This window comes from Varroa destructor, unplaced genomic scaffold (assembly GCF_002443255.2).
Source record: "Varroa destructor unplaced genomic scaffold, Vdes_3.0 BEIS01000007.1, whole genome shotgun sequence".
NCBI lineage: Eukaryota > Metazoa > Arthropoda > Arachnida > Mesostigmata > Varroidae > Varroa > Varroa destructor.
Window position 1 is genome coordinate 1,161,657 of NW_019211460.1, and position 23,702 is coordinate 1,185,358.

A 23,702-nucleotide genomic window follows, 5' to 3' on the forward strand; every position below is an offset into this window, starting at 1 on the left:
GCTAGAGTTGCTAGTACAACGCTAAGCTAGATGAAAAGAACATTATGATTTACGTACCGATTAAAGGAAGATTGGCATCAGGAATCGACGCAGTCTTGTATTATAGTCCTCGGTATATCAATCGGGTTAAGATTAACGCTGCCATTGCCGTAACGAGGATTGTTTAACAGAAACATGTTACCCACATGAACACGTATATTCCAACGACATGAAAGCAACACGATGACTCTATTCTAGTTAGCATTAGCCTATTCAAGGTCGGTGATGTCATCCCTTCATGAGCGTCTACGCTCGCCCATCAGATTACCAGTAATTTTTATACCTACTTTTCCGCACTGATGAATTTTTCAACCGTTGCATTGTCTCGCACAGGTTAGGAACATCAGGGGCAACGACGTGCCGGCCAAACCGCGAGTCCAGTAGATTCTGCTTTTCGTTACCCGGGGCCTCGACCTATCTTCAACACGATCAAGCATCGCGTCATCATCAGCCTCGTGGTCAACATCTACACGGTCATTACATAACCTCCATGACGTCGTTGTAGAAAAACAATGCATGGAGATGATGGCCATCGCATTGATTCAAAAAGAGAAATTTGTATTAAGTACAACCTATATATGTTAACCATAGTTGAGCGTAAACGGTATCGGGTGGAGGCCGCACGACGGTTCAAGTACCCGGGCTTCAAACCTGCGCACTCTGCGAAGAGCCGATCCTGAGAGTCCCTGGAGTGACAGAAGCAATACACACACGTACCTATATACTATAACGTGTAGAAAAGCCGCTTGCATGAGCAGATAAAAGAAGGTCTGAAAAAAAAATCAAGAAACAAAAACCAAGTTACACGTAACCCAACATCCACCCCGGAGGCATCTCGAGGTGCAAATTCAGGTAAAAGTGGCAGCAGAAAAAAAGGATTTGTGCAAAGGTGGCAGCATTTTTTTCACTGAGATGATGATTTCGAATTACCTTATTACTAACAAGTAGAATATAATTCTTCATCTACGTACGATGTGCTTCCCTTAAGAAAAGCACATTACCGAATGAAGCTATGGGCAGTGTCGTTGACAGACGAGATTCCTCATCAAAAACACGTGCACAGCAGTCACAAAACTTACGATTTCTCTTCGCCGAGAACGATATCCGGAGTATAATCAAGCAGTAGACGAAAAAAATATATATAAAATATTACATTAATAAAAATGAGGTAACTTTTAAGGTAAATGCTAACGCACAGGTTTGCTAACTTAAGTGGCAGTTGCTTATGAGAAGGTTTAAATTAAAAGACCTTAAAGCAATTAAACGTAGCATTCGCGATTTAACTGTCTGCCGATTGAATTTATATTTTACGTAACGATTTCCCTTGCACTGCGATTCTTAGTTCAGGCCTTGCCGTAGGTTTTATCTAGTAACCCTGATTATTTACGTCCGATTGCAATAACCTTTTTTTGCGAATCTTCTAAAAGGTACGTTTCTTTATAACTAGCATTTCCTTTAGCCACTTACTTCCTCACCTTTCTCACCGATTAGGCTTTCGTTCCGCTTACTTAACATAAATAAGCGTGTAACTTTGGCTTAAGAACATTTATGCTTGGTAGCCATGCGACAGTCGGTGTATTTCTTAATGTTTTCAAAGTTTGCTAGAAAACATTTTCAAAATAATTACACTTAGTCTTCTGCTTTAGTGCACTATTTTGGGACCCTTTTATTAATGGCGGTAAGCGGATGTTGATACCAATTCAGTGTCAAGTACTTTGAGATGCAATGCTGCGTGTTCACTGCATCATTATGGAATATCAATTTACCGATTTTCTCATGAACATATATATTCTAATAGCGAAATATACGCATTCACGCTAGGCGCTCATCTCCACAAGTCCTCACATGTTATTTCTTGAACGAAGACAAAAAAAAAGTACTTAGCTTGCGGAAAATAAAAAAAAAATCTGATACGCTTCAGAATTATGGTAACGCATCTCTATATTTTACATGGTGTCCAAATCTTCACAATCTTTCCACCTGAGATCATCGTGCCTCAAAGACGTGTTTACCCATAGCTCGCCATAAACAAACAATAGCACTCCCCAACCTGGTGAACGACTCTTTTCTTTATCTTTATGTTTCATCCAATCCTTTGCTTGATGCAGACATATCGAGCCTACCCGCGTTACTCGGTGATGCATATGGTTCGGTGAATCTCGAGATCACGATTTACGTTAGCCTTACAGCATAACCATGCAGCATATATGCATTAAATCTGATTTTTTCCGAATTTCGACTAAACCCGAAAGTTGAGGTCCTTTAAGACTGGTGACCCTAAAGCAAGAGTTTTAGTCATGAACCTAAAAAGTGCTTCATATGCCCTATGAATTATCGCTAATACTGAATTTTAAATTTTAGTTAGACCTTATACTATAAATCTAACACCGGTTCTCACATAACTTTGTTAATGGAAAGGAAGTGTATCCTTGAACAGTTTTAGACGACCGAAATATATGGGTAACTGTCTCTATAATATTGATATCTAAATAAGAAACATTTTTCCTTGCAGTCGTTCGAATGAACAGGAGTGTAGCATATGACTGCACTAAAATGAAGTTTTAAACGACGAATATTACTGGGTACGGATCTTTACAGTTTTCCGATGTAAAATTCATTGGTTCATGCTAGCATTTCAAATATACCATAGAAGTCGACAGTTTTTTTAGATATACGTGAAAATAAACATGACTCAGCCTTTTACATCTGTGAGTCGAGCTGAAGCAGCCAATATCTAAATGGTAAATAAGCAAAGGTGACAAATAATAAATCAATATATTATAGTATGGTATATTTATTCCGGGTTTACAAAAATCTGATTCGGATCTCGCTACGCGGCAGCTTACCAATCGCATAACAATTATCACTGCGAGTTGTGGTGCGTCACACAGACGCGTTGGCAACAGGTCTGCACTGGATTGACACTAGATCCGAGGAAGCAGTGGAATAGTATAGAGACAGTCTCCCCCATATCTCTCGATGGGTTTTCCTCGACTCTAGCACCGACTACATAAGCGCAAACACTTTATTAACTGGTCCACATGTTTACATGGTTGTAAATGTGGCGCACGAATCGAATGTCTAAGGCAAGCGGCGCGTCAGAGGCGGCAGTGCTAGGAAATACGCACGCACCCGCGCCTGTTTCGGTTTCCTATATAACACATTAATATAGCACATACATAAACAAACAGAATGAGCTTGTTTGCGTCCATAGCATCTTTCAACCCTTCGATGCAGGTTGCCGACGTGACCGGCCCCCAAAGCAGATACGACTAATGTCTTGCATGTTTCCCGTGGTCATCGAATACGATCGTCGGCCTCAACGAGCTTCCCAATGGCAAGAAAGCCAGCGCTGTTTAGGTTACGTTGTTGTATTGCCGTATTGAAATCATTGCGGTCTAGTGGGCGTAAGGTAAAAGTCATTGTGCACGAGAGAAATTGAATACCTGTACTGAGTAAGCATTAAGTCACGGTAGGAAAATCCTATTTGTCACAGTATATACAGAGCGTGGAAAAGTTTCTATCAGAATGATAATTGATTTGCGTCAAATACACGCGATATTTAAGCGAACGCATCTTTGCTAGTTGACCATGATTAAACAAACATTGGATATTAAGCACACAACACGTTACAATATTACAAAAGACAGAGTGAAATGTATTAGAAAAAAGTTCATATTATATTGGAAGCACGGTAATGCGAATTGTCAAAGTGAGGCAGTGAAGTATTACAAACGTTTACATGAAGGGCTTTTAAGACATAAAGAGTGACACGGCAACTGGTGTTGGAGGTGTCGATATAAAGCTGGCGCTCGCGCGAATCGTGTTGTCGGAAATAATCAAGAAACATATATATAGCTCGATATGAACTATTCGCGTAAGATGTTGACAGGAAAGCTTTTGCCATCATTAGAGATTGCGAATTATATAGAATGGCTCAAGAAACTCAATAACATATAACTAAGCAACAACAAAATAACGAAAAACAAATCACCAAGAACCTCACAAGGATACAGTTGTTCATAAATTCATTAACACAGGACAAAACGAGAAGAAAAAAATGGAATTCCCTGGAAGCATATTGTTAAATACTACAAACGGGAAAATAAAGGTGTAATAAAATGCAATAACATGTGAATTCTTTTTTCTTAAAAGAAGGTTGGACCTTAGAAAGGTCGCACAGATTTTAGTTCTCGCTTTTGCATCATTTTGCACTATTAAGGCTAATGTTGAGAGGTTCTGAGACACAATCGAACGCTAAAGACCTATTTACCATAGCACAATGGAAACAAATTCGATGCGCATCTGAAGCAGGGGCTTGCTTGAGGTGTTGTGGCAGTTAGCATCTCAAAAAGCTTCAAATATTAGTCAGATCTAGGTCCTTTTAATGATGCTATTTTGGTAGTGTGACGTACCTGTCTAGCTCCTTCCCTTTAGATCATTCCTATGGCTGTTTGAACTCTTAAAAGCCGTGACTTCGTTTACGCTCTCACTGTGGCTTATAGTAAATACGCTCCTTCATAGCGTACAACTAACTAGATGGAAAGTAGTTTTATTTTGTGCAACATGAAAAATAGATCGCCTCACATTAGAAAATAATTCTAAATATAGTAGCTCAGCAAATGAAACAATCGAAATATGCCTCTCATCGTAATAAACAGAACTCTATGCGAGTTCACAGCGTGCATAGGTGTGGGCCAATAGGTCACGTTCTTCTCGCTTGAAGTATTTTGCCATTTGCCCTTCGTCGCGAATGACCTGCGTGGGCAAAAAGAAGCCAACGAATTTACTCTCTCTCATCAGCAGCGTTTGAACTATTGCAGTGGTACGAATTAACGAAATAGTCGGTATGCTACTACCTATTGATCTGCTGCACTTTCAGCTTCCGTTAAGCATTTTCCCAATCGCTCCGCTGCTAAAAAGCAACGAAGTTGTAGACAAAATCTGCTATGTAAATTCGTGAGTTGATATTATATATCTGATAAGCGAATCTAGTGATATTTTGCTTCTGAGCATATTTACACAGTTTGTTAGTTAGAAAACTCAGCTGATCTCTGATCAACTGTTGTATTGTTAATACTGTAGCCGTATGCAAGCGAGAATAATATTAAAACAAAACCTTTATACACGTATAAGCGCAAACTTTCTAACGTAGTAGGGCCCTTACAACAAATGCGACAACAGGAGACGATTGCGTGCAAAACAACAGATAAATATAAACTGAATCTGCGCAGAGCGGAATTTAGTATACGAAATGATAGAAAATATCTAAACTTTAACATTCGATAATGTAAATAAGAAAGAAAAAAAGGCGTTATTACGTGCGATCGCTCGAAAATGTTTTACTTACGAAAGTATTAAATGTATACATATCGACGTATTCACAGGTATACATTACTCATTCTGAACTGATAAACGACAGTGAGCGATGGCCGGTTATCCATCGTTCGGCTTGATGATCACAAGTTGGGAATTGATCGTTATTTATTTCAGACAATTCATTTGGCACTCAACTAGTACAACGAACACGTAAAAGTTACGAGTTCAAACAAAAAACAAAAAAAAAACGTATAGAAATTGTATCCACCCCCAAAGGTTTTTTCATGTATGCCTTTTTTTGATTTTTACCGCTTGCACTGAAATGCCAGTTGGGATCTACTATCAAGAAACTCTCAAATTATATGCGAACAGTCGCAAACATCACTACAAAGAAAATTTGATTTACAAAGATAGCTGACGTAGTAGAATATTTTTTGCTTCATAATACATATCTCATGCATCACATAATCACATTACCCTCCTAAATATCTTAGCTTAATTTCCGACTTAAATTCCTATATATGACACATAGTCGATCATGTAATCCATATATATATATATATATATATATATATATATACATAAGCAAACACAAGTAATTTTAGTAAAGGGCTAACAAGTATCCAATTTTTATTTAAGGGTTTTATCACGGTGCTCATTTAAGGTTTCGAGAATTTGATCATTTTTGTATCTTCTAGCGATATCCATGGCTGAAAATGAAACGGAAATTTACTGTCTCAGATGTTATCCATTTCATCTTGCTAATGTACTTAAAATAACTATGACATACAGAAATGATTGCGTAGACATAAGGTTGAAGTAATGATTGCTGGCTCAAATGCCACTAGTTAAAGACCTATATCTTCAAGAAGCGTTCTTAAAATAACTGCTAAGCTATAGGCATAGGTATGTGTAAATACAGAGATGTCTCATCCTAATGAGACAGATATTTTTCATAGCAATTTGCTTACATTCATTAACTAAAGTCCAAATATCCGTAATTTAAATTGAGTTCAGCACATCTATCCCAGTATTCTAGGCAAAGGTGCTTTTCACAACAAGAAATCTAAAAGAAAATTTATGGATCAAATGAGTAAGTAAAATAGATACAAACAGCGCTAAAGATGTGTTATATACAAAAAAATAACCATGGACCTTGAATAAAACAAACATACCTGTATAATTCTCGCAATCTTTTACTTCGATATTCGCTCCAATGGACAGCAAATATTTTACAGTGTCAACGTGGCCCTCCTGCCGATTAGCAAAATCAGCTCGATGTCATGTTCTAAAACCTTTATTATACATATATACATATTGCTATGACGATGTTGTCGCAATCTTGTGGCTAGTTTCTATCAACGCAGCAGCCAAATTAAACTCTTTAAATGAGATTAAATTTTTTCAGAAAACTTGTAGATACGAACCCGTGCTGCAAGGTGTAGTACTGTTTGTCCGTTATCTGTTCTCCAATGTACGGTATTTACATGGACATCATTTCCATTGCGTGTATTTTTAGTCGAGGCTTTGTAGTTGTCTAGCCTTGATTCTATCGAATTTGTCTTCTTAACTGAAGCACCCATTACGCCGAGGAAATATCGGATGACTTCAGTAGATCCTGCCTGAGCAGCGATATGGAATGCATTTCGTCCGACTCCGTCTCGTTTATCAATGGCTGCACCATGCCCGATAAGAATGTCACAGCACTCGACCGAGTTGAAACGAGCTGCATCCATAAGAGGTGTACTTCCACATGAATCCTGTGCGTTCACTAGTTGGCCGTTCAGTCGACAGGCCGACACGATGAACCTTACAATTTCTGAATGGCCGTGTATGGCTGCGAGTGAAATTAGCATAGAAAACAGGAAAATACATTAGTTAATTTTAAACGAAAGGGGCCTATGGCTAAACAATGTTAAAAACAAGTCCTTGACCGTCTGAGTCATTACTTGGAATTAACTAAAATGGTGTTTCGGTTGATAATTAAATTCATTCTGTTTACAGACTGTTACAAGCAGAGATTATTGTACTATCCTTACATATGTTGACGCAAAACTCGTCTTTCACCTATATCATTTTTCTATCGAAGTACCGAGTGGTGAACGCACATGTCGCTATGAGCCCTTTAAAACGTTCAGACTTTATCTTGTTAACAATGGGTTACTATTTTCCTGAATTCTTTAAGCTGCTTTTTAGATTTTGTTGTTTTTGGATAAATATATAAATAGAGCGCACATTCAATGATGACAAATTTCAGGGAGTTCATGACTACTCGAAAGAAACTAGATTCAAAAGTTTACCAGCTGTGTGCAGCGGTGTTCTTCCGTTATAACTCTTGGTGTTCAAAAGGAATGGATCGTGTGCTAACAGGATCTTCAGCGACTCTAAATTTCCTTTCCTGCAATGCAAAGTAAATCGAAACCACTGTTTAGACATTCATTTTTTGGTCCTGCTAGGCGATCAAAGGCCTTTAAACCGCATATTCCTTCCAAATTTTTTGTGCGCACGATAAGTATGAAAGATAAAAGTAAAAGTCCTTGTCTCTTTTAACTTCATTACACCGCTTTGTTTAAGGTGGTTGTGGTCTGCCTTTTTCCAACTTGATTCCTTCGCCTAGTGATTCTTAGTTGTCCTAATCAGGTTGTCGTACTTTTTGGATTTCGAGGCAATTTTCTAGTGTCCTTATGCAATACTGATTCAAACATTGGTTGGTTACGGATCGGCTCGATCGCGCAAAAACGTTGCTTGCTACGACGGTACCGTAATTTGTCATGCGTAATATGTCAGTGAAAAGAACAAGCAGTATGCTAAATTAAAATACGAGTTTGCTATGCACCATCTAGTTCCATGCAGTGACGCGCAAATACTTTTTTACATTATAAAAGATGTCTTTTTTAGATTTACGTTGTATTGACGCATCATCTCAGTGTAAGATAAAGAAATTCTCAGTTTTTTTTTGAAACATAAGGCTGAATAATAGGTTGAACTGCTTTCTAAAGGCTTCGAAAGATCATAAAATCGATTGCTATTACTACCACTATTATAACTATTATCACAATTTCGCTTGCAACAGACTTTGCAAAATAAATAAAAGGCGTCGATCTTACGCACAGCGCTGCTGTGAGGCATTCATTATATTACACGGCTCGCCCCAACGCTTTATGCCCTTTCCCAGAGACTAACATGACACACGTTACACGTCCGCCCAAGGAACGTGGCAAACACATTATCGCTAAACCGCACCGCTACCGTTGTGGCAAATTAATAAATAAAATATATGGAATGCTTGCGCTGTTCGGCCTATTACTTTGCTATCCTACTCCGAATATATCTATCTTAATATACTGTTGTATTATTTAGTAATTCACAAAATACATATACAATAATATGACTATGTTTGTCTTATTTCTCAGTGCGTTCTTTTCGTGTATATTGTTTGGGATATTTATTAACAGCTTCCCAGAGTAACTTTCCAAAAAAATCAACCCGCAATCGTAACTTTTCTCACCCGCGACACTTGCCTCCTCATTGATGCGGCCGCACGCAGCGTCAGCAAAATCATCAACAGCATCATAACCAACAACACGAAGTGGGACTATCAAGTGGACCCGTGGAGGCTGAAAATGTGGTGTTGTTTTTCAACTTCGTCCATTTTGTCGTTCATTCTAAATCGCTTCAGAATTCGTTTCTGATCTTTCCGCTACTCTTTTACATTTTGTTCGTTTTTGGATGAAAACAAAAAGAAAGATAACAACAAACAGACAGGGGGATTTTCCCGGTAGTCAAAACGCGACGTTTCGCTGTCGCGCAGCTAATCATTCGTCGATCTTGTGAACAAATTTAAAGTTGATTAAGGGTGCTCACTTTGGCCAGTCGAAATGGCGGAAGCAAATGGCAGCCATCGCCTTCGAACAGTCAGCCGTAGTGAGATAATGCAGTGCAGTTTTCCTGTGTGGTACGCTTTCAGCTGATACGTTTGTTGGCTAACTTATAATTCACATAGAAATATTTTAGCATCAAAAAAGCAAAATACACTTACAAATATTTTCGAACTTAAGAAATTTCTCAGAATTTGGTAGCCAAATATAGCGGTATTAAAATAATATTTAAGGCGTAACTTAGAACGCGTTTCTTCAGTACAATGAAACATTACTGAACCATAAAAATTTGGTTTTGATGCTTGCAACATATTGTGGTAAGCAAATGCAAGCGAAAAACAACAGTCTTTAAAACTGATAGTTTACTATTTTTATACCGAAACGCTTTTTAATAACAATGTTACGTTTATGTCATTGAATCATATTGTTTATGACTTTAGGCATTTTAGAAACAAACATTGTTTCTGACTGACATTCTAGTTACCGCCGTACTCTTTGAGCCACTCGAAAAGCAAATACCATCGATTATCACAATCTGGCGCAACTACAAACTGCATCTAAATACTTAATGAGAAAAGACATAGTCTAGCGATATATGCCTCCGTACCGCCAACGAGAACATCATTTGTAAATTAAAAAATACAGCACCAAAATAACGCAGTAGTTAGTTTGATGTTGTATTCTTTCGCGTAAATTAACAGCAAGCTATTGCCGAGCCCAAACTACACTCGTCTACTTATTAGAAATCAGAATGCGATTCTTCATATCTTTATCACACACAAATTAGCATGTGTCTTAGCGTGTTTATCGTGAACAACATTCATTAATAAAAAGGTTGGTCTCATTGACTCGGCTACTCAACACTTGTACTTGTTCAGGTATTACCAGTTCGAGAAAGTGACCCCATTGTCGTTTATCACGCCACTCCCGGCGGACTTCGTCGAATATTTGCTTTCGGATGATACTCTCCGATTGCCCGGTAAGCCATATCAGTGGAACCGGAAGACACAAAAGGACAACAGTCAAGAGGACAACGACTCTGATGTATCTTGGTCGGACGTAGAAGATGACGATGAGCTCGGTGAAGGTGCAACCGACGTAAGTCATATTTTAACTTGGATTAACTTGTGTACCAAACGACGTGAAGAGATTATTTATAAAATCGTATACTAAACAGGAACTAAACCATATGCACCATAAATCATGTCTAAGATTATTTGAAGATTGTTGGTACCGTTAAAAGTACGGTTTTTAGATCCCACTACCGCAAAATGAACAGTACATTAATTTTTAGAATGACTCAGACCCCTTACGTCATACGTCATACACCTAAATTTTATAAAAATTGTATACTTCAAGTGCTGTAATCGCAAATACAAAAGCTGCATTCGGTATATGAGTACAAGACATGTCAATACGCGAAAACGTCTTGACTGCTAGCTACCCAGAGAAATAAAACGCATGATTTGTGCTTGAACTCTGTATAAAGGTTATAAGAACTGAAGATAACCCTAAATATTTCTGCTAGTTTACTATGTATTTCATGTTATTTCATATAGGTCCCTGCCTTCGAAAAGCTGTCGCGTTGGGTTTCGAAAAAAATCCGAAAGTTAGGCGGCCGTTGCTTTCCGAAATTGGACTGGAGCTGCCCCAAGGTAAAATCCACAGCTGCTGCTATATAACGCATGCATAGAACACATTAACCGTATCGGAAAAAAATGGCTGAATGTTTGTTATGTTCAAAATGTTACTTAATATATGTATCTTTAATTTTGTTTCCTAACGTTTCCAATTTATAGGAAATTATTAAAGACGGGTAAACATAAATAATAATCTCAAGATGTTTCATCAAACTTCTTGTATTATGTCGAAAGCATTTTAGTATTCGAATTTATTATAAAACCGTTAGGGTGCAAGCGTTCTTATTAATTATTTATTGATGATATTTGTGTGAATTTGTGACTATTTTATTCTAGGATGCATCTTGGATAGGCCTTAACAATTCACTAAGCTGCAGCACTTTTGTGGATGTGTGCCTTCTGTTAAAAAGTTCATCATTTGTGATCCACGATCTTACAAATCCATTCGAATATTGTGACGACACAATTCCACTGGATACCGCATGTCACGAAACGGTTGCTGAGAACATTATAGGCGGAGGTATGCAGAATTCTAATCGAAAGAATATTAAAATAAGTAGACAAAAAAAATAAGGTCTATTTTACTTCGTAATGTTCTTGTATACAAGCATATCGATTTTTTATCATTAGTAATTATGCTGCTATATTTGTATAAATAATTGTTATGTACAAAGCTCGACAAATATCACTCCATTAACCTCTGCAACAACCGCAGAAGCTGCTTCGTGCATACCTCACCATCTGGTACTACGAAAATGGGTAGAAATTGAACCCTCATTTGAATTCCGTTGTTTTGTTCACCACCGGGAACTGACTGCTATCTCGCAGAGGGAAATCAGTCAGTATTACGGGTGAGTTGTAATTCTTCGGATTTTCATTTTTATGATTTGTAATAAACCGCTAGGGGCACTTTGCTTTTTCAAGGGTATTAAGCTCTTTTGCAGATAAACAGTTGATTATATTTTTGGTTTGCTAAAGTTTGATATTTTTATTGACCCGTTCTTATAGGTACATCATCGAGCAACGGGATCAGATTGTAAATGACGTAATGTCCTTTTTCAAGGAATACATTCAAGACCGTTTCCCTCTAGAAAATTACACCTTTGATGTATATCGTTCACGCAAGGACTACGTTCGACTACTCGATTTTAATCCTTTTTGCGCTCAAACCGATGGACTACTTTTCGATTGGAACGAATTATATAAACTGAAGGTAAGAAGTTAATTGATAAATAGTCTCAAAGCAGCGTTTCTGGCAGCTGATACAAAAGGAAAGTCCAGCCCTTGACCAAGCTATAATTATAATAAGAATATCAAGTTAAACATAAAGCAGAACGTTTGCTACAAGGCTAGAGTTGTGTTCGTCTGTCATGCATATGTAATAGCTCGTGTGCGATTTGGACCGACAAATCTTCAAATTGAGCATCTTTGTCTAAAACATTTGATCAAATTTAAAGAACATCAATTTTTTACTTTATCGGTGCAATAGAGAGGTGGCCAGGATTCCAGAATAGCGAGCGCAAAACCCCATATTTGATTCCCAACTAAGACTCAGCAATCCTTTCTAAATATTTGAATTCTAAATCACCTCATTACAAAATCACATCTTATCAGTCTGATTATCATTACACTTCGCATCTTTAGTAAAATCAGAAGTTGTCTTCCATATAATATGATATTTCGCAAATGATAGATCATCTGAGAATTTTCAACCATTACAAATAACCGTTTTTAAGCAGAACGAGGCACAAAAGTTACATTCTTGATTAATCAAGCGATTACGAAACCATTTTAGATTATCTTCGCTTAGCCACTGTCCATTACTCTTATCATAAATTGTTCTAGATGATGCTGCTGAAAGATGACTGCATAGTTCCTTTCGCCCTAACACTAAATTTGCTTCTAGAGCAATAATTCTCTTAAAAAAAGTAATTTGTAAAGTTTTTTTTCAATTCGTTTTTCTCTCGTATATATGTGTCTAATAGGCGGATAATGATCAACCGGAGTTCCGTTATCACACTGATGGTGTAAGCCTTCGACCGGGAAGCTACCGGCAGTACTCGTTGCCGGACGATGTTCTTCACTTTTCAAACGGCTCAAGTGCCGAAAAGCTTGTTGATCTTATGAGAATACATGACGTCCAGAAGCCAAAAAAAAGCGAAAACCTACCCAAACGCGTAGCAAAAAAAAGCACAGGAAAAAATTCTACTGAAAGTGGCACCGCTAAAGATAGAACATATAGTAGCAGCAGCGCGACGAGTTCAGGTAGTAAAAACTAAATGATCAAATATTTGTTCTGATCAGCCATTGCACTCTAAAAGAAGGCAGTGAGCAATGCTAGTGCAAATTTTGAAGAAATTATTTTTCTTCGGCACTCTGACGCCCGAAGCGATGGATAATACACGGTAATAAGTTAATAAATGTATTATGCAGTGTTTTGAGCAACTTATTACTATTATTGTTAGTTTTTAGGCGCGTAATCTAGTGTAAGTAGTAGCACAATGAAGGAAAGTTACCTTGTACAAATATGAAACGGCGTCCAGCCATCCTTGTTTCTTAGATCTGTTCTGGCTCCATTTTGTAAAAGAAGCTTAACCATGGAAACGTTATTAGATCGGGTACACGCCAACATCAGTGGAGTCCTATAACAGAAGTTGGGCGCAACATTAGATTCTAGAACGGAAAAAACCAACCGTAATAAAACGAAAGAACAGTTTTATAGATAGAAGCTTGAGGTTTTTACAGCTCAGTGCATAATTGCTGCATTAGCTTTTACTCGGTATTTATTTTTTCTTTGCTTCATTTATGGCCAATACTAATTTCAGAATGCTATCAACTACATATCAGAAGAACTACAACATCTAATATTTTGTATGCTCGAAATATTTTGAAAATCGTATGCTGCTGTTTGCAAAATAGATCTAGGTAGATTATGCGCAATGACCTGTAATCGGTTGCACCATGTATATAGTCAATTAATTAACCAATGAGCAACGCGGTATATTCGAATATATCAAAATATTTCGAGACTTTTGTATAAATTTTCTTGGAGCGTAGTAGTGAGTATACGATATTTAAATATTCTTCATACCAATCAGCTCTTTTAAGAACATCCACTGGCGTTCCACGATCAATTAGGTATTGAGAAACTTCGCATTGAAGAGCTTGGACGGCTTCGTGAAGTGCGCATTTACCGTCCTGATTAGTTGAAGTCAGCAGATAATCTAACTTGAGATATTCCAAGAAAAAGCTCAGGGAAAAGTAAAAATAAAAAGATCTAGTTTATTTGTGTACCATATATTTTGTAGAAAAAATGTACTTTCTGCACACTTGCAAGGTATATGTGTGGACTAAATTTTGAGAGAAAGTGGTAAGGCAAGCTAACATTTTGTAAGCTTACCGGATGACGTTAACGTTGCCATTACGTGCAGCGACATGCAGCACGCTATCCAAAGATGCCGGTTGCACTAAAGTTCGGCTGTCCCACGTTGCCTGCGCTTGTTCTGGTGTATATGCCGACCACTTCGTTATATTTCGGATCAGTAATCCTCGAGGTAGGCAGTCCAAACTTCCATTCTGTGCTGCTTGGAAGAGAATCTTTCGCTGCTCTTTAACCGCACCTGATTCTTTTTTGCCCATTCTGAAGTGTCAACTAAACGGTGTTTTATAATCTACAGTACCTCGTTTATCTACGAAATACAATAAGGTAGGGCTCTGTGAAACAACTTTATCGTGTACATTGAATCTGAACGTGAACTTGAACAGAAGAACGGTTACCCTTATGTTATTTATGATAGCGTAGAGAATATTTAACAAACATAAATACAACCAATTAATCAGAGATTGAGCTTTTTTTTTTACTTAAAACCTCAACCTTGATAATATTGTATACTTCACATATGATTTTTTGCATTACAAGTTTTTTAAATTCGAGCGTTAGCCGCCGTACGCAATTAAAATCTATTTTTATCATCAAATACACCTTTATTGCTTTAAAGATAAGCCTGACCGTTATTTAAATATAGGTTTCAATTTTATCTTGCCTTTTATTGCTTTTTAAATCATAATATTTCTTTACCTTTAGTAATGACTACATCGTTTTTAATATCTCGTATATGCTCTATGAGGAGACAGTCAAGTTAATAATTATAGTGAAAAACAGACTTTTATTTAGGTTATTATTAATGACATAAATATACAAGCAAATACAAAGGGGTATACCTCGTAAAAATCGAATTCAGCTCATGATACCTCTCTGTTTACGCACATATGGTACATTCAAAGTTCGAATGTTTATTTTTAGCAGTTCTAATGATTTCGTTAAGAACCCAGACACGCACATAATCGACTGTCACTGATCGACAACTGCAGTTCATTGGACGCGAAAGCATTTTAATCTGAAAATAAAGGTGTGATTCTCTGTAACTTGGGTACTCACCCCGAACGCTATCAGTTATTGTTTCGGTAGATTCTGAGCAATGTGTACAGGCTGCTGGATAGAGTCACATTCTATTCCTTCTAACTGTAAACAAAAGCAGACACATTTATAGGAAAATGGAACGCGGTTTTAGCTTTTATGCATCATATAATAAACCTAACTAAAAAGTGTACCCAGCAGGAAATCTTTACCACATTTGAAATTGTGCGAAGTACGACTAGCGAGTGTAAGTCGAGTGCACAAAGCAGGACATGACATCGCTTAACGAAGTCTCTGTGCAATAAATACGTACACCATTTGTACGTTTATCATAATAAACTTCAGAGTCGGGTACAACCTTTAGAATATATTCAATATTCGCATATAACGGTGATACTTATTAATCAGCTGTTGCACGGCACACACGCATCCTTCACCGCACGCCGTACTTCGTACGGAAGGAGTTTGCTATGGTGATCAACTACTTGTATATAAACCATTTATAATTTCGATATCGGGGTTTCTAAATTATAAATAGTCAGCTTTTACATATTTATTTGGATTATGATTCTTTGAAATTTTCAGAAATTGCTTCCAATTTATTCGACACGTTTGCACATCAACTGTGGAACAGTCCATCAAGGCCATTGAGGTTAGAATATTTATTTCATCACAATCTATTACAGCTTTTTACTGTACGACAGAGAATAACAAAAATTGGCAAACGGCATCATCTTGTATTTCTTTTCCAATTAAACTTAGTCCGTTTGGTTTGTTAATGAATTAGGATGAACTATTATTGACCGCTCGTATCTGCACAACGAAAGCGCAAATGGGTGTAAGTGAATAGGAGGAAGTATTCAACAAAATATATTTAGCTAATAAAGAAGTATACTTTTTACATTTGAAATGATAAAAACATAGATTACTAAGCAGTGATTTAGTAAGTTTATGCGAAAAACCTTAGTATAAAGTCACTATGTTAAATAGTACTACATATATTAATGTCTGTATGATTACTTATCGCTAAATGCTTTATGTCATCGTTACATTGTACGTACAGTGTCCACATTACAATATAATGAACTGATTACGCAACAAACCTTGGATTAAACGTCACATACAATTTCTTACGTAAAGCGTTAACTGCTGAAGGCTAGATTATCTGAGCTGAAGATTAGACGGTCAATAAATGCAGAATAATACCGACTGGGTATCAGTTTAACTAATTTGAAGCATTGTAAAGCTTGATAGAATCTATTATATTACAAAATTGTGTCAATACAGTTACTTCTCTGATAACTTTGGTATTTCGTCAAGGTTTTATTTGCATTAACAATGTAGCAGTTATGGCGTTCGGCCTTAGCAACCAAACTTACTTACTTTGTGGTCGTAAAAAATTGACGTCGTAGAAGAAAAAGCTCAGTTATTGCAATAGTGACATGATCAGGTATCCAACTTGCAACCGTAACCTTTTGGTTTCGACCTCTACCTGAGAATCGTAATGGTTTAAATGTGCCCAATACATAATATTTGTTTATCGTCTAATATCTAATAACAAATTGGTTCTTGATTTGCCACAGACAGGTAAACAATTAAGCCAGTACCAACATAGGAGATTTGGCTGTATAGAAAAATATAGAATCCCTTGACGACTAAATTATGTGTGAGCATCTTTTTAGTTAACGTTTTTTAGTTTAAACGTATTTAGCTTTCAGTTATTATGTAGTATTTACTACATGTGTTATTTTGCTTTCAGTAGTATCCAAATTGCGGTTCAAAATGACAACTACTCCTACCACAGGCAACAGCGGAAATAAAAAGAAAGAAAATATTAAGAGTGATTTCATGAAATGCAACAAATGCTCGATCATTATCTTGCCCAAAGATCGTGAGAAGCATCTACACACTGTTGTCGATGGTGACGGTTGTCAAACAGATCTGAGCGCAAAAGAGTTAGGTTTTGATAACACTAACTACGATTTCATCCGTAATGGGACGTTGTTTGTGACTGTACGCGAACTTCAGAATAAGGGTGAGTGCATTGGTTATCTGTTGCTGCAAATAGGTATTAGTAGTTATCCTCACGCCCTTGCTTCATTATGCATATCATCGAGATGGTATATATCCGTTTAATAAAATGAACCGGAATTAATTTCGGAGTTTTTCACAAGTCACGGTTCATGTCTGCAGAGTAAGCGTCGCTAAAATGCACTTAAAAAGGCATTTTGTCTTTTTTAATTTTTGTTTATTCGTCATATTTTATTTCTTCTCTATAAAAAAATAGATGCGAGATCGAATCCATACGTTCTTGTGCGATTCACACGTCCCGATACATTAAATGCCGAAAGTAGTCATTTTTACTTGACGGAGAATCTCTTTCGAATAACCCACAAACACAATAAACTTAATAGAAGGGAATTTTGAACCTTAAATTTTTACGCATTTCTAGAGAAAATAGCAGGTCTGATCAAATTAGTGCAAAGCTACGAAGCTTTAATAACCTGCCTTTCAGACGCATTGTCGTTACCTGTGTTGTAAAAAGTATGCGTTCTTCAAGTACAGTAAATTCATATTGGAATTCGCATAGTGGATTTCTTGTATCTTCATTGCAGATAATCTCCTAGGAGAACTTTCAATGTCTCTTCAGAGGCAGATCTTGCTTGTAAGTCCGTTCACGTTGAAAATGGCCAATATTGCAGTAAACGATTATGTCATCGTGACCAATGCACGGGGACACGCATCACTTCGAATAGTCTGGCCACACATGGTACGCTAATATTTATATGTATGCATATAAACATAGTGCCGAGGATACAGTACAGAAATAAATATATTTTCATGTTAGTTATGCGTTCTGTTTCTCATAATATGCCATGGCCTGCAGGCGGCGCCTCTGTTATCTGCATATCCGCTACGACAATGCGATGAATTTTCTCCTGCGAGCCGATTATCTATCAGTCGCTTCGATGGTAACATACTTGAGGCATCAACATTAGAAGTTGAACAGGTAGCTGGGATTGAGATTTCCGAAGAAATCCAATCGCTGGTTCTCGATAGATTACGAAGAACACACGGTAAGAAAGTTTCGTACATTATTTTTAGAAGATTCAGTTGATTTATTAATGTTTCCAAATAACCTTTAAAAATCACTACTCGCCCTGTTACACTTACGGCATTGATTGAGAAGATTTATTTTATCAGTATAACACACAGTCAGCGGTACACTGCGATGGTAACCTGTTCGAAGAATCTCTAATGTTCTGTTCTATTTTATAGGCTATTTATGTTTACTTTGTATGCTTACTAATTTTGATAGTTCTGTGCTGTTTTCAAGGAGAAATTAAGTTATATTTATCAAATGTTCGGTGTAACTCACGGAACCCACGGGTGCTCTATGCGTGAACTGTGTACCTTTTATATATATTGCAGATGCTACCGTCGTGCATTTGGGAGAGGAAATTCGATGTAATCACTATTGTGAATCGTACACGTTGCGGATAGTGGCTGCCGAGAGTAAAGATCTCAGGTTGGAGACGTCGATGGCGGCACTCAGCATTAGATCCCCAGACAAGGACATTAAGGCAATGGACACATACTATAGGTACGTTTTTACCTTCAAGGCTTGTACGTCTTCTAATGTGTTTATTTGTTTAGGCCTCTAGATGGCCTGATATACACTACTGAACGGAAGAGAAAATTGGTTAATTGTTTTCATTTCTGTATGTGTATGACCAAGCAGGATTACTCACAATACTGAATTCAGTATACGACGTAAACAAGTCTCAGTTGAGGATACTGACCCCTCACAAGCGCAGAATAAGAATAAAATTACATTTGAGGATATTGGAGGCTTGCAATCTGCAAAGGCATCCCTTAAAGCTTTTGCTAGTATTACCACTAGTGGATTGAAACAGCTGGCGAGGATTGGCGTACGGCCACCACGTCGCATCCTTATCATTGGTCCTTCAGGTACTGGAAAATCGATGCTCGCTAGCGCTTTTGCATCGCAAATAAGCATTAATATCTTCGAAGTAACCGTACAGGATCTTATCGGCAGGTAATTTGACAGGTTCGCAGTTTTTTTCGTATTTGGTATATTATTTGCATACATCATGACATATCAGAGCCTGGTCAGCCTAGGATATAAGGCATTGTCTCCAACCGTTAAGTAAAGTTAACCATCGTTTGCCAATACATAATTTCTTTCTGTCTATTAGATTTGTTCGGTTTAAACTTTAGAATCGGGTCAAATTTACAGCGTCCAGTGAATATAGATAGCAAAGTGCATGGAGCAATAGATATTAAGTAAAGAAAAACATACATGTGCTGAAGTTCACATTTTTTTTACGATACATCAAACCAGTGAGGAGTCTCCTGGGGCCGCGGCCGCTCTTCTGAAAAAAGCTCGGCATAAACTCATTCTGTTGGACAACGTGGAGTGTTTTCTGGGTGGCAAGCGCGATGCTAGAGATGGATATGCGAGAATTAATGCGTTTATCAGAGTTTTGCCGCCTCAGGTTGGTCGTCATTGTGCCTTTTTTTTTAAATAATATACGCTTTAAAAGTTTGTTGTGCCACTCATGCAAAGAAAATGATGTCTGAAAAGAAAAAAATGAATTCGACAGAATTCAGCTGAGATTCTGGTGTGATTCCGATACACAGTTTTGATGCCCTTTAATCTTAGCTTTAATTGGTCCCACAATATATTAACTATGTGTTTCATGTCGCACAAGAGTTTTGTGATCGCCACCAGTGGCCGCGTCTCTACACTTGATGAGGCGGTTAGGGGTTTATTTGATGCGGAGATCGAAACAGCAGTACCTAAAGTCGAGGAAAGGCTTGAAATACTCAAATTAATGCTACGGAAATTTTCACATCATCTTAAAAGCAGCGAGATCGACGAGGTATATAGAAATTTTCCGACAGAGTAACTGAAACCTAACTAAACTAACTAACTACTATTTGTTATAGGTACCTTTATAAGTAAACGTTAACATGTTAGTCTTTACACATCTCATTAATAGTAAAGCATTTCAGTCGAATCAGAATTTGGCATGCAATACTCACCGCATAGTCCTGATCGTCTTTGAATGTTAAAAATTATGGTTAGTCTTTTCAGAAGAAATTCTAAAAAAATGATTTAGTTAATGAAGACAGTGATTATAAAATGCAAACTGTACGGACAACGACATGTATATAGGTTTAATATACAACCTTAGCGCTTTAAGGCAGTAGTTTCCCCTATAAAAGGCTTCTATTAACTTGTATATGTACAATTATTACAGATCAACAGCACTCTCCATGGCTACACAGGTGCGAACTTAGAGTCCTTAATAAGGCACGCAGTTGTCTCGAGAATGACAGAGAAAGGTGAAAACCAAGCAGGGTTTTTGGAAAACGAGGATCTAAAGAAAGCTTCAAAGGTGCGAAAGAAAACGTAAATTAAGCCTAATAAAATAATTAAAATTGGGGGTAGAAATCGTATTCTAACTGTGATATCTAAGTTACAGCTAGGGTGGGTGGGGGTTGGGGGAGCGGGGGCGGGGGGGGTAAGCCAGATGAGCATAAGGGGAGATCAGCTTGCTGGATGTAGCGCAAATCAATGCAAAAAGTAAGAGTGTTGTAATTCTAAATAGAATATGTAGGTTGTGATAACACCGATTGTGACTTTCGATATCAATGATGACCAGATCGTGACGGCAACACCGATGCGTGAAGTTGTGTTAGATATTCCCAAGGTCTACTGGTCTGATATTGGTGGTATGGAGAAAGTCAAGCAGAGGCTGAGAAAAAGCGTGGAGTGGCCTCTGCTTCATAAAGACGATTTTAGAAGGTAATTGTGCATAAAAGACATGATCAAATAATTGCTCAGTCTCAAGTGAACCTTGTATGCCAATTTTCTGTATCAACTTGACGTCATTTTGTTCGGAACTTTCTATATTAGATTTTACCTATAGGGAGCTAAAAATATGTGTTGAATAGCGATGAACAGCACCGTTTCGCGTGTTTCTTAGGACTCATTATTTTTATAATTAAAGAGTTTAATAAAAATTTGGATTAGTTGTCGAGTTGAGCAAAATTCTTGTTGATATTTTATGAATAAATCCAGTTACCAGTTTTTATTGATTTCTGCTTAGAATGGGGATAAAACCTCCGTCAGGGCTTCTCATGTACGGCCCACCCGGATGCGCTAAAACGATGATCGCACAAGCATTAGCCACTGAGAGCGGACTGAACTTTCTGGCCGTCAAAGGTCCAGAGTTATTCTCTAAGTGGGTCGGCGACAGTGAGCGAGCAGTAAGAGATCTCTTCAGGAAGGCTCGCGCTGCAGCCCCTTCTATTGTGTTCTTTGATGAAATAGGTGAGCTCGGCATTGGTACGTCTTCGCTCAGGATTCGTAGCTACCGTACTGATAGAAGACGTCAGTTTATGGAAAACTTAGGAAAACTGATATAGTCTAATTTAATCATCGGTTAATCGTTAATTATAATGAATTATATATATATAATTCGTTAGTTATAATTATAATTAAGAGATAGATCAGTTGTCCCCTACGTTTTTGAATTGTCAAGATGGTTATCACTCGAACAAATCTGTTTTAGTTTTGAGGTTAAACATTTTGTGAGTACTATATACTTATTTTGATCATAAAATTTACCATGAGCTTATGCGATAGATTTTATATATAATATTCAATTCTAATTTACAGATGCAATTGGTTCAGAACGAAAAAGATCTTCCGGAGGAGGCAGTGTTGTCGGCGATCGGGTTCTCACACAGCTTCTCACTGAAATAGACGGAATCGAGGCTTTGGAAGGTGTCATGATAGTGGCGGCAACAAACCGACCGGATATTATCGATGAGGTATCGAACCAGAACACAATGTTGCCGACAGCAAAAGCTTCTTATAGACACTTTATATAATATATAACTACATCAATTTTCTGACACTGTAGCAAAAGGTTCGTATCGGGTAGGTACGGCATCTAAGACTTAGGCCCTTTGCTAATATTTCAATACGGGTCGAGATATATTAATGACATAGATGCGTGCGAAACTACACTTTTCCCCAAAATAGGCTCTACTTCGTCCAGGTCGCTTAGATTCCGTAGTTTATGTCCCTCTCCCTGATTTGGCGGCCCGTCGAGAGATATTGCAGATCTGCTTCAAGAAACATCCTGTCGATAGTAAAGTTCAGTTGGAAGACGTCGTTAACTGGACGAGTGGCTACTCCGGAGCTGAGGTATGAAACGTAATCGTCAATATGATGTAATTACTATCAGTTTGAAGAAATACTGAGTCTAATTTTGGTTCAAAGCGATTATACCCTTTTCAGATTACGAAAGACCCTTTTCAGTCAGTAATCAACAAGGTTATACACGCCAACGCGTGTTTGATATCGTCTGACTTAATTATCGGATCGTGTGACCGTATTTAACAATCGCAGATCACTTTGCTTTTTAAAAATTAGCAAGCCAATGCCGAGCTTGTATGTACAGCAACGAACGATTTGCTAGAGATGATTAGTTAAACAGTTGTTGCACAAATTGTGGGCACTCTCAACTCGGCCATTAGAGGAAAAAAGTTTCATAAAACGTTATTGAGATGAGTGTACATTGGTATACGTTCTTAATTTTTTTTCTCATAATAAATTTGTTTCATAATAAATTTGGATGGGGCAGATTGTGGCACTAATGCAGGAAGCAGCCATCGAAGCGTATGAAGAGCACATGACTATGCAGAACGTGTCAACATGGCATATCGAGAAGGCACTGACAATCGTGACACCCAGAATTACAAACGAGTCAGTAGCTTTCTACGAACGCTTTCATAAAACGTTCAGCAAAAAATAAATTTGAGAAACAAATTGTTGAATAAATAGAGTACTTTTTTTTTTAAACATCTGTTTCCTTTCATCCTATAATTAGGCGCTTACTTAAAATATATTGAGAATGGACAGAGAACACGTAGGCGTTTCTTTTTTTGCTTTTAACATGGTTAATCACTTTGCAAATTTAAGTTATTTATCGTTGCTAGTAGTACGAATTTACCTCAATATCAGACAGAGTATACAGAAACGTTTAGGACATTTTGCATCATATGAGTTATATTGAACTTATACAATTAACCTGACAGATTTGCTAGATGCCCTAAAGATGATATCAAAGGGTAACGAATGGTATGATCGACCACAATTTTCCTCGTATCTGAAGCACCTATATGTATCGTTAGGTTCGTGCCAGCATCGTCTTCTGCAGAGTCTATCATAGAACCCATGCACGGAAGAGCGAATAGCGACATGCCAGTTAGCCGATTTGTTTTTTTTGTACTCGTTGTTCTTAACTGCTTTCCAACCAATGAAACTTCCATCGGTCGCTACGAATTTTTGCTCCTAGCTTTTAAGGC

General features: G+C 37.5%; 3 protein-coding genes and 1 long non-coding RNA gene across 19 annotated transcripts in view; 2 read left to right on the top strand and 2 right to left on the bottom strand.

Annotated features, from left to right (window-relative positions):
* The window catches only part of LOC111254732 (uncharacterized), a 39,670-nt gene extending 35,784 nt beyond the window's left edge, over positions 1 to 3,886 (bottom strand). For 2 of the 5 annotated variants that reach the window (XR_015317002.1, XR_015317001.1), the window contains exons 1-3: positions 2,886 to 3,886; positions 327 to 809; positions 58 to 138 (exon numbers count right to left, since the gene is read on the bottom strand). This is a non-coding gene — a long non-coding RNA (uncharacterized LOC111254732). The remainder of the gene's footprint in view (positions 1 to 57; positions 139 to 326; positions 810 to 2,885) is intronic. The other 3 variants (XR_015317003.1, XR_015317004.1, XR_002675158.2) reach the window with 3 other exon arrangements.
* A 2,071-nt stretch (positions 3,887 to 5,957) lies between these two features.
* Positions 5,958 to 15,454, bottom strand: LOC111254129 (ankyrin repeat domain-containing protein 16-like). Of its 5 annotated transcripts, none has more exons than XM_086975529.1 (8): positions 15,315 to 15,454; positions 14,277 to 14,516; positions 13,968 to 14,153; positions 13,393 to 13,518; positions 7,659 to 7,756; positions 6,786 to 7,195; positions 6,534 to 6,612; positions 5,958 to 6,068 (listed from the first exon to the last, which is right to left on the bottom strand). In XM_086975529.1, exons 2-8 carry the CDS (start codon positions 14,513 to 14,515, stop codon positions 5,989 to 5,991), a joined length of 1,218 nt encoding a protein of 405 aa, XP_086831655.1. In that variant the 5' UTR covers position 14,516; positions 15,315 to 15,454; the 3' UTR covers positions 5,958 to 5,988. The 5 variants fall into 5 exon arrangements, with proteins under 5 accessions (XP_086831655.1, XP_086831654.1, XP_022670408.1 ...); XM_086975528.1 differs by having other exon boundaries at positions 14,277 to 14,528; XM_022814673.2 differs by lacking the exon at positions 15,315 to 15,454 and adding an exon at positions 15,098 to 15,233 and having other exon boundaries at positions 13,968 to 14,126; positions 14,277 to 14,528.
* On the top strand, positions 8,914 to 13,325 carry LOC111254128 (translation initiation factor eIF2 assembly protein-like). The gene is made up of 7 exons (XM_022814672.2): positions 8,914 to 9,313; positions 10,115 to 10,334; positions 10,796 to 10,891; positions 11,213 to 11,396; positions 11,592 to 11,727; positions 11,885 to 12,089; positions 12,862 to 13,325. Exons 1-7 carry the CDS (start codon positions 9,237 to 9,239, stop codon positions 13,153 to 13,155), a joined length of 1,212 nt encoding a protein of 403 aa, XP_022670407.1. The 5' UTR covers positions 8,914 to 9,236; the 3' UTR covers positions 13,156 to 13,325.
* On the top strand, positions 15,195 to 23,196 carry LOC111254127 (ATPase family gene 2 protein homolog A). Of its 8 annotated transcripts, none has more exons than XM_022814669.2 (15): positions 15,195 to 15,285; positions 15,879 to 15,945; positions 17,056 to 17,328; positions 17,909 to 18,063; positions 18,181 to 18,370; positions 18,726 to 18,897; positions 19,036 to 19,353; positions 19,660 to 19,813; positions 20,030 to 20,200; positions 20,582 to 20,719; positions 20,987 to 21,129; positions 21,434 to 21,657; positions 22,006 to 22,160; positions 22,375 to 22,539; positions 22,979 to 23,196. In XM_022814669.2, exons 3-15 carry the CDS (start codon positions 17,076 to 17,078, stop codon positions 23,147 to 23,149), a joined length of 2,409 nt encoding a protein of 802 aa, XP_022670404.1. In that variant the 5' UTR covers positions 15,195 to 15,285; positions 15,879 to 15,945; positions 17,056 to 17,075; the 3' UTR covers positions 23,150 to 23,196. The 8 variants fall into 8 exon arrangements, with proteins under 8 accessions (XP_022670404.1, XP_086831637.1, XP_022670405.1 ...); XM_086975511.1 differs by having other exon boundaries at positions 15,207 to 15,285; positions 17,053 to 17,328; XM_022814670.2 differs by lacking the exon at positions 15,195 to 15,285 and adding an exon at positions 15,403 to 15,540 and having other exon boundaries at positions 17,053 to 17,328.
* The last annotated feature ends 506 nt before the right edge of the window (positions 23,197 to 23,702 follow it).

Coding starts and splice junctions, on each gene's coding strand:
- LOC111254128 (XM_022814672.2), top strand. CDS start 9,237: ATGGCGGAAGCAAATGGCAGCCATCGCCTTCGAACAGTCAGCCGTAGT. Junction 10,335..10,795: donor TCGGTGAAGGTGCAACCGAC/GTAAGTCATATT, acceptor TATTTCATATAG/GTCCCTGCCTTCGAAAAGCT. Junction 10,892..11,212: donor TGGACTGGAGCTGCCCCAAG/GTAAAATCCACA, acceptor ATTTTATTCTAG/GATGCATCTTGGATAGGCCT.
- LOC111254129 (XM_086975529.1), bottom strand. CDS start 14,515: ATGGGCAAAAAAGAATCAGGTGCGGTTAAAGAGCAGCGAAAGATTCTC. Junction 14,154..14,276: donor GGCAACGTTAACGTCATCCG/GTAAGCTTACAA, acceptor CAAATAAACTAG/ATCTTTTTATTTTTACTTTT. Junction 13,519..13,967: donor GTTCTTAAAAGAGCTGATTG/GTATGAAGAATA, acceptor CTTCTGTTATAG/GACTCCACTGATGTTGGCGT.
- LOC111254127 (XM_022814669.2), top strand. CDS start 17,076: ATGACAACTACTCCTACCACAGGCAACAGCGGAAATAAAAAGAAAGAA. Junction 18,371..18,725: donor TAGATTACGAAGAACACACG/GTAAGAAAGTTT, acceptor TATATATTGCAG/ATGCTACCGTCGTGCATTTG. Junction 21,658..22,005: donor TGTGTTCTTTGATGAAATAG/GTGAGCTCGGCA, acceptor TCTAATTTACAG/ATGCAATTGGTTCAGAACGA.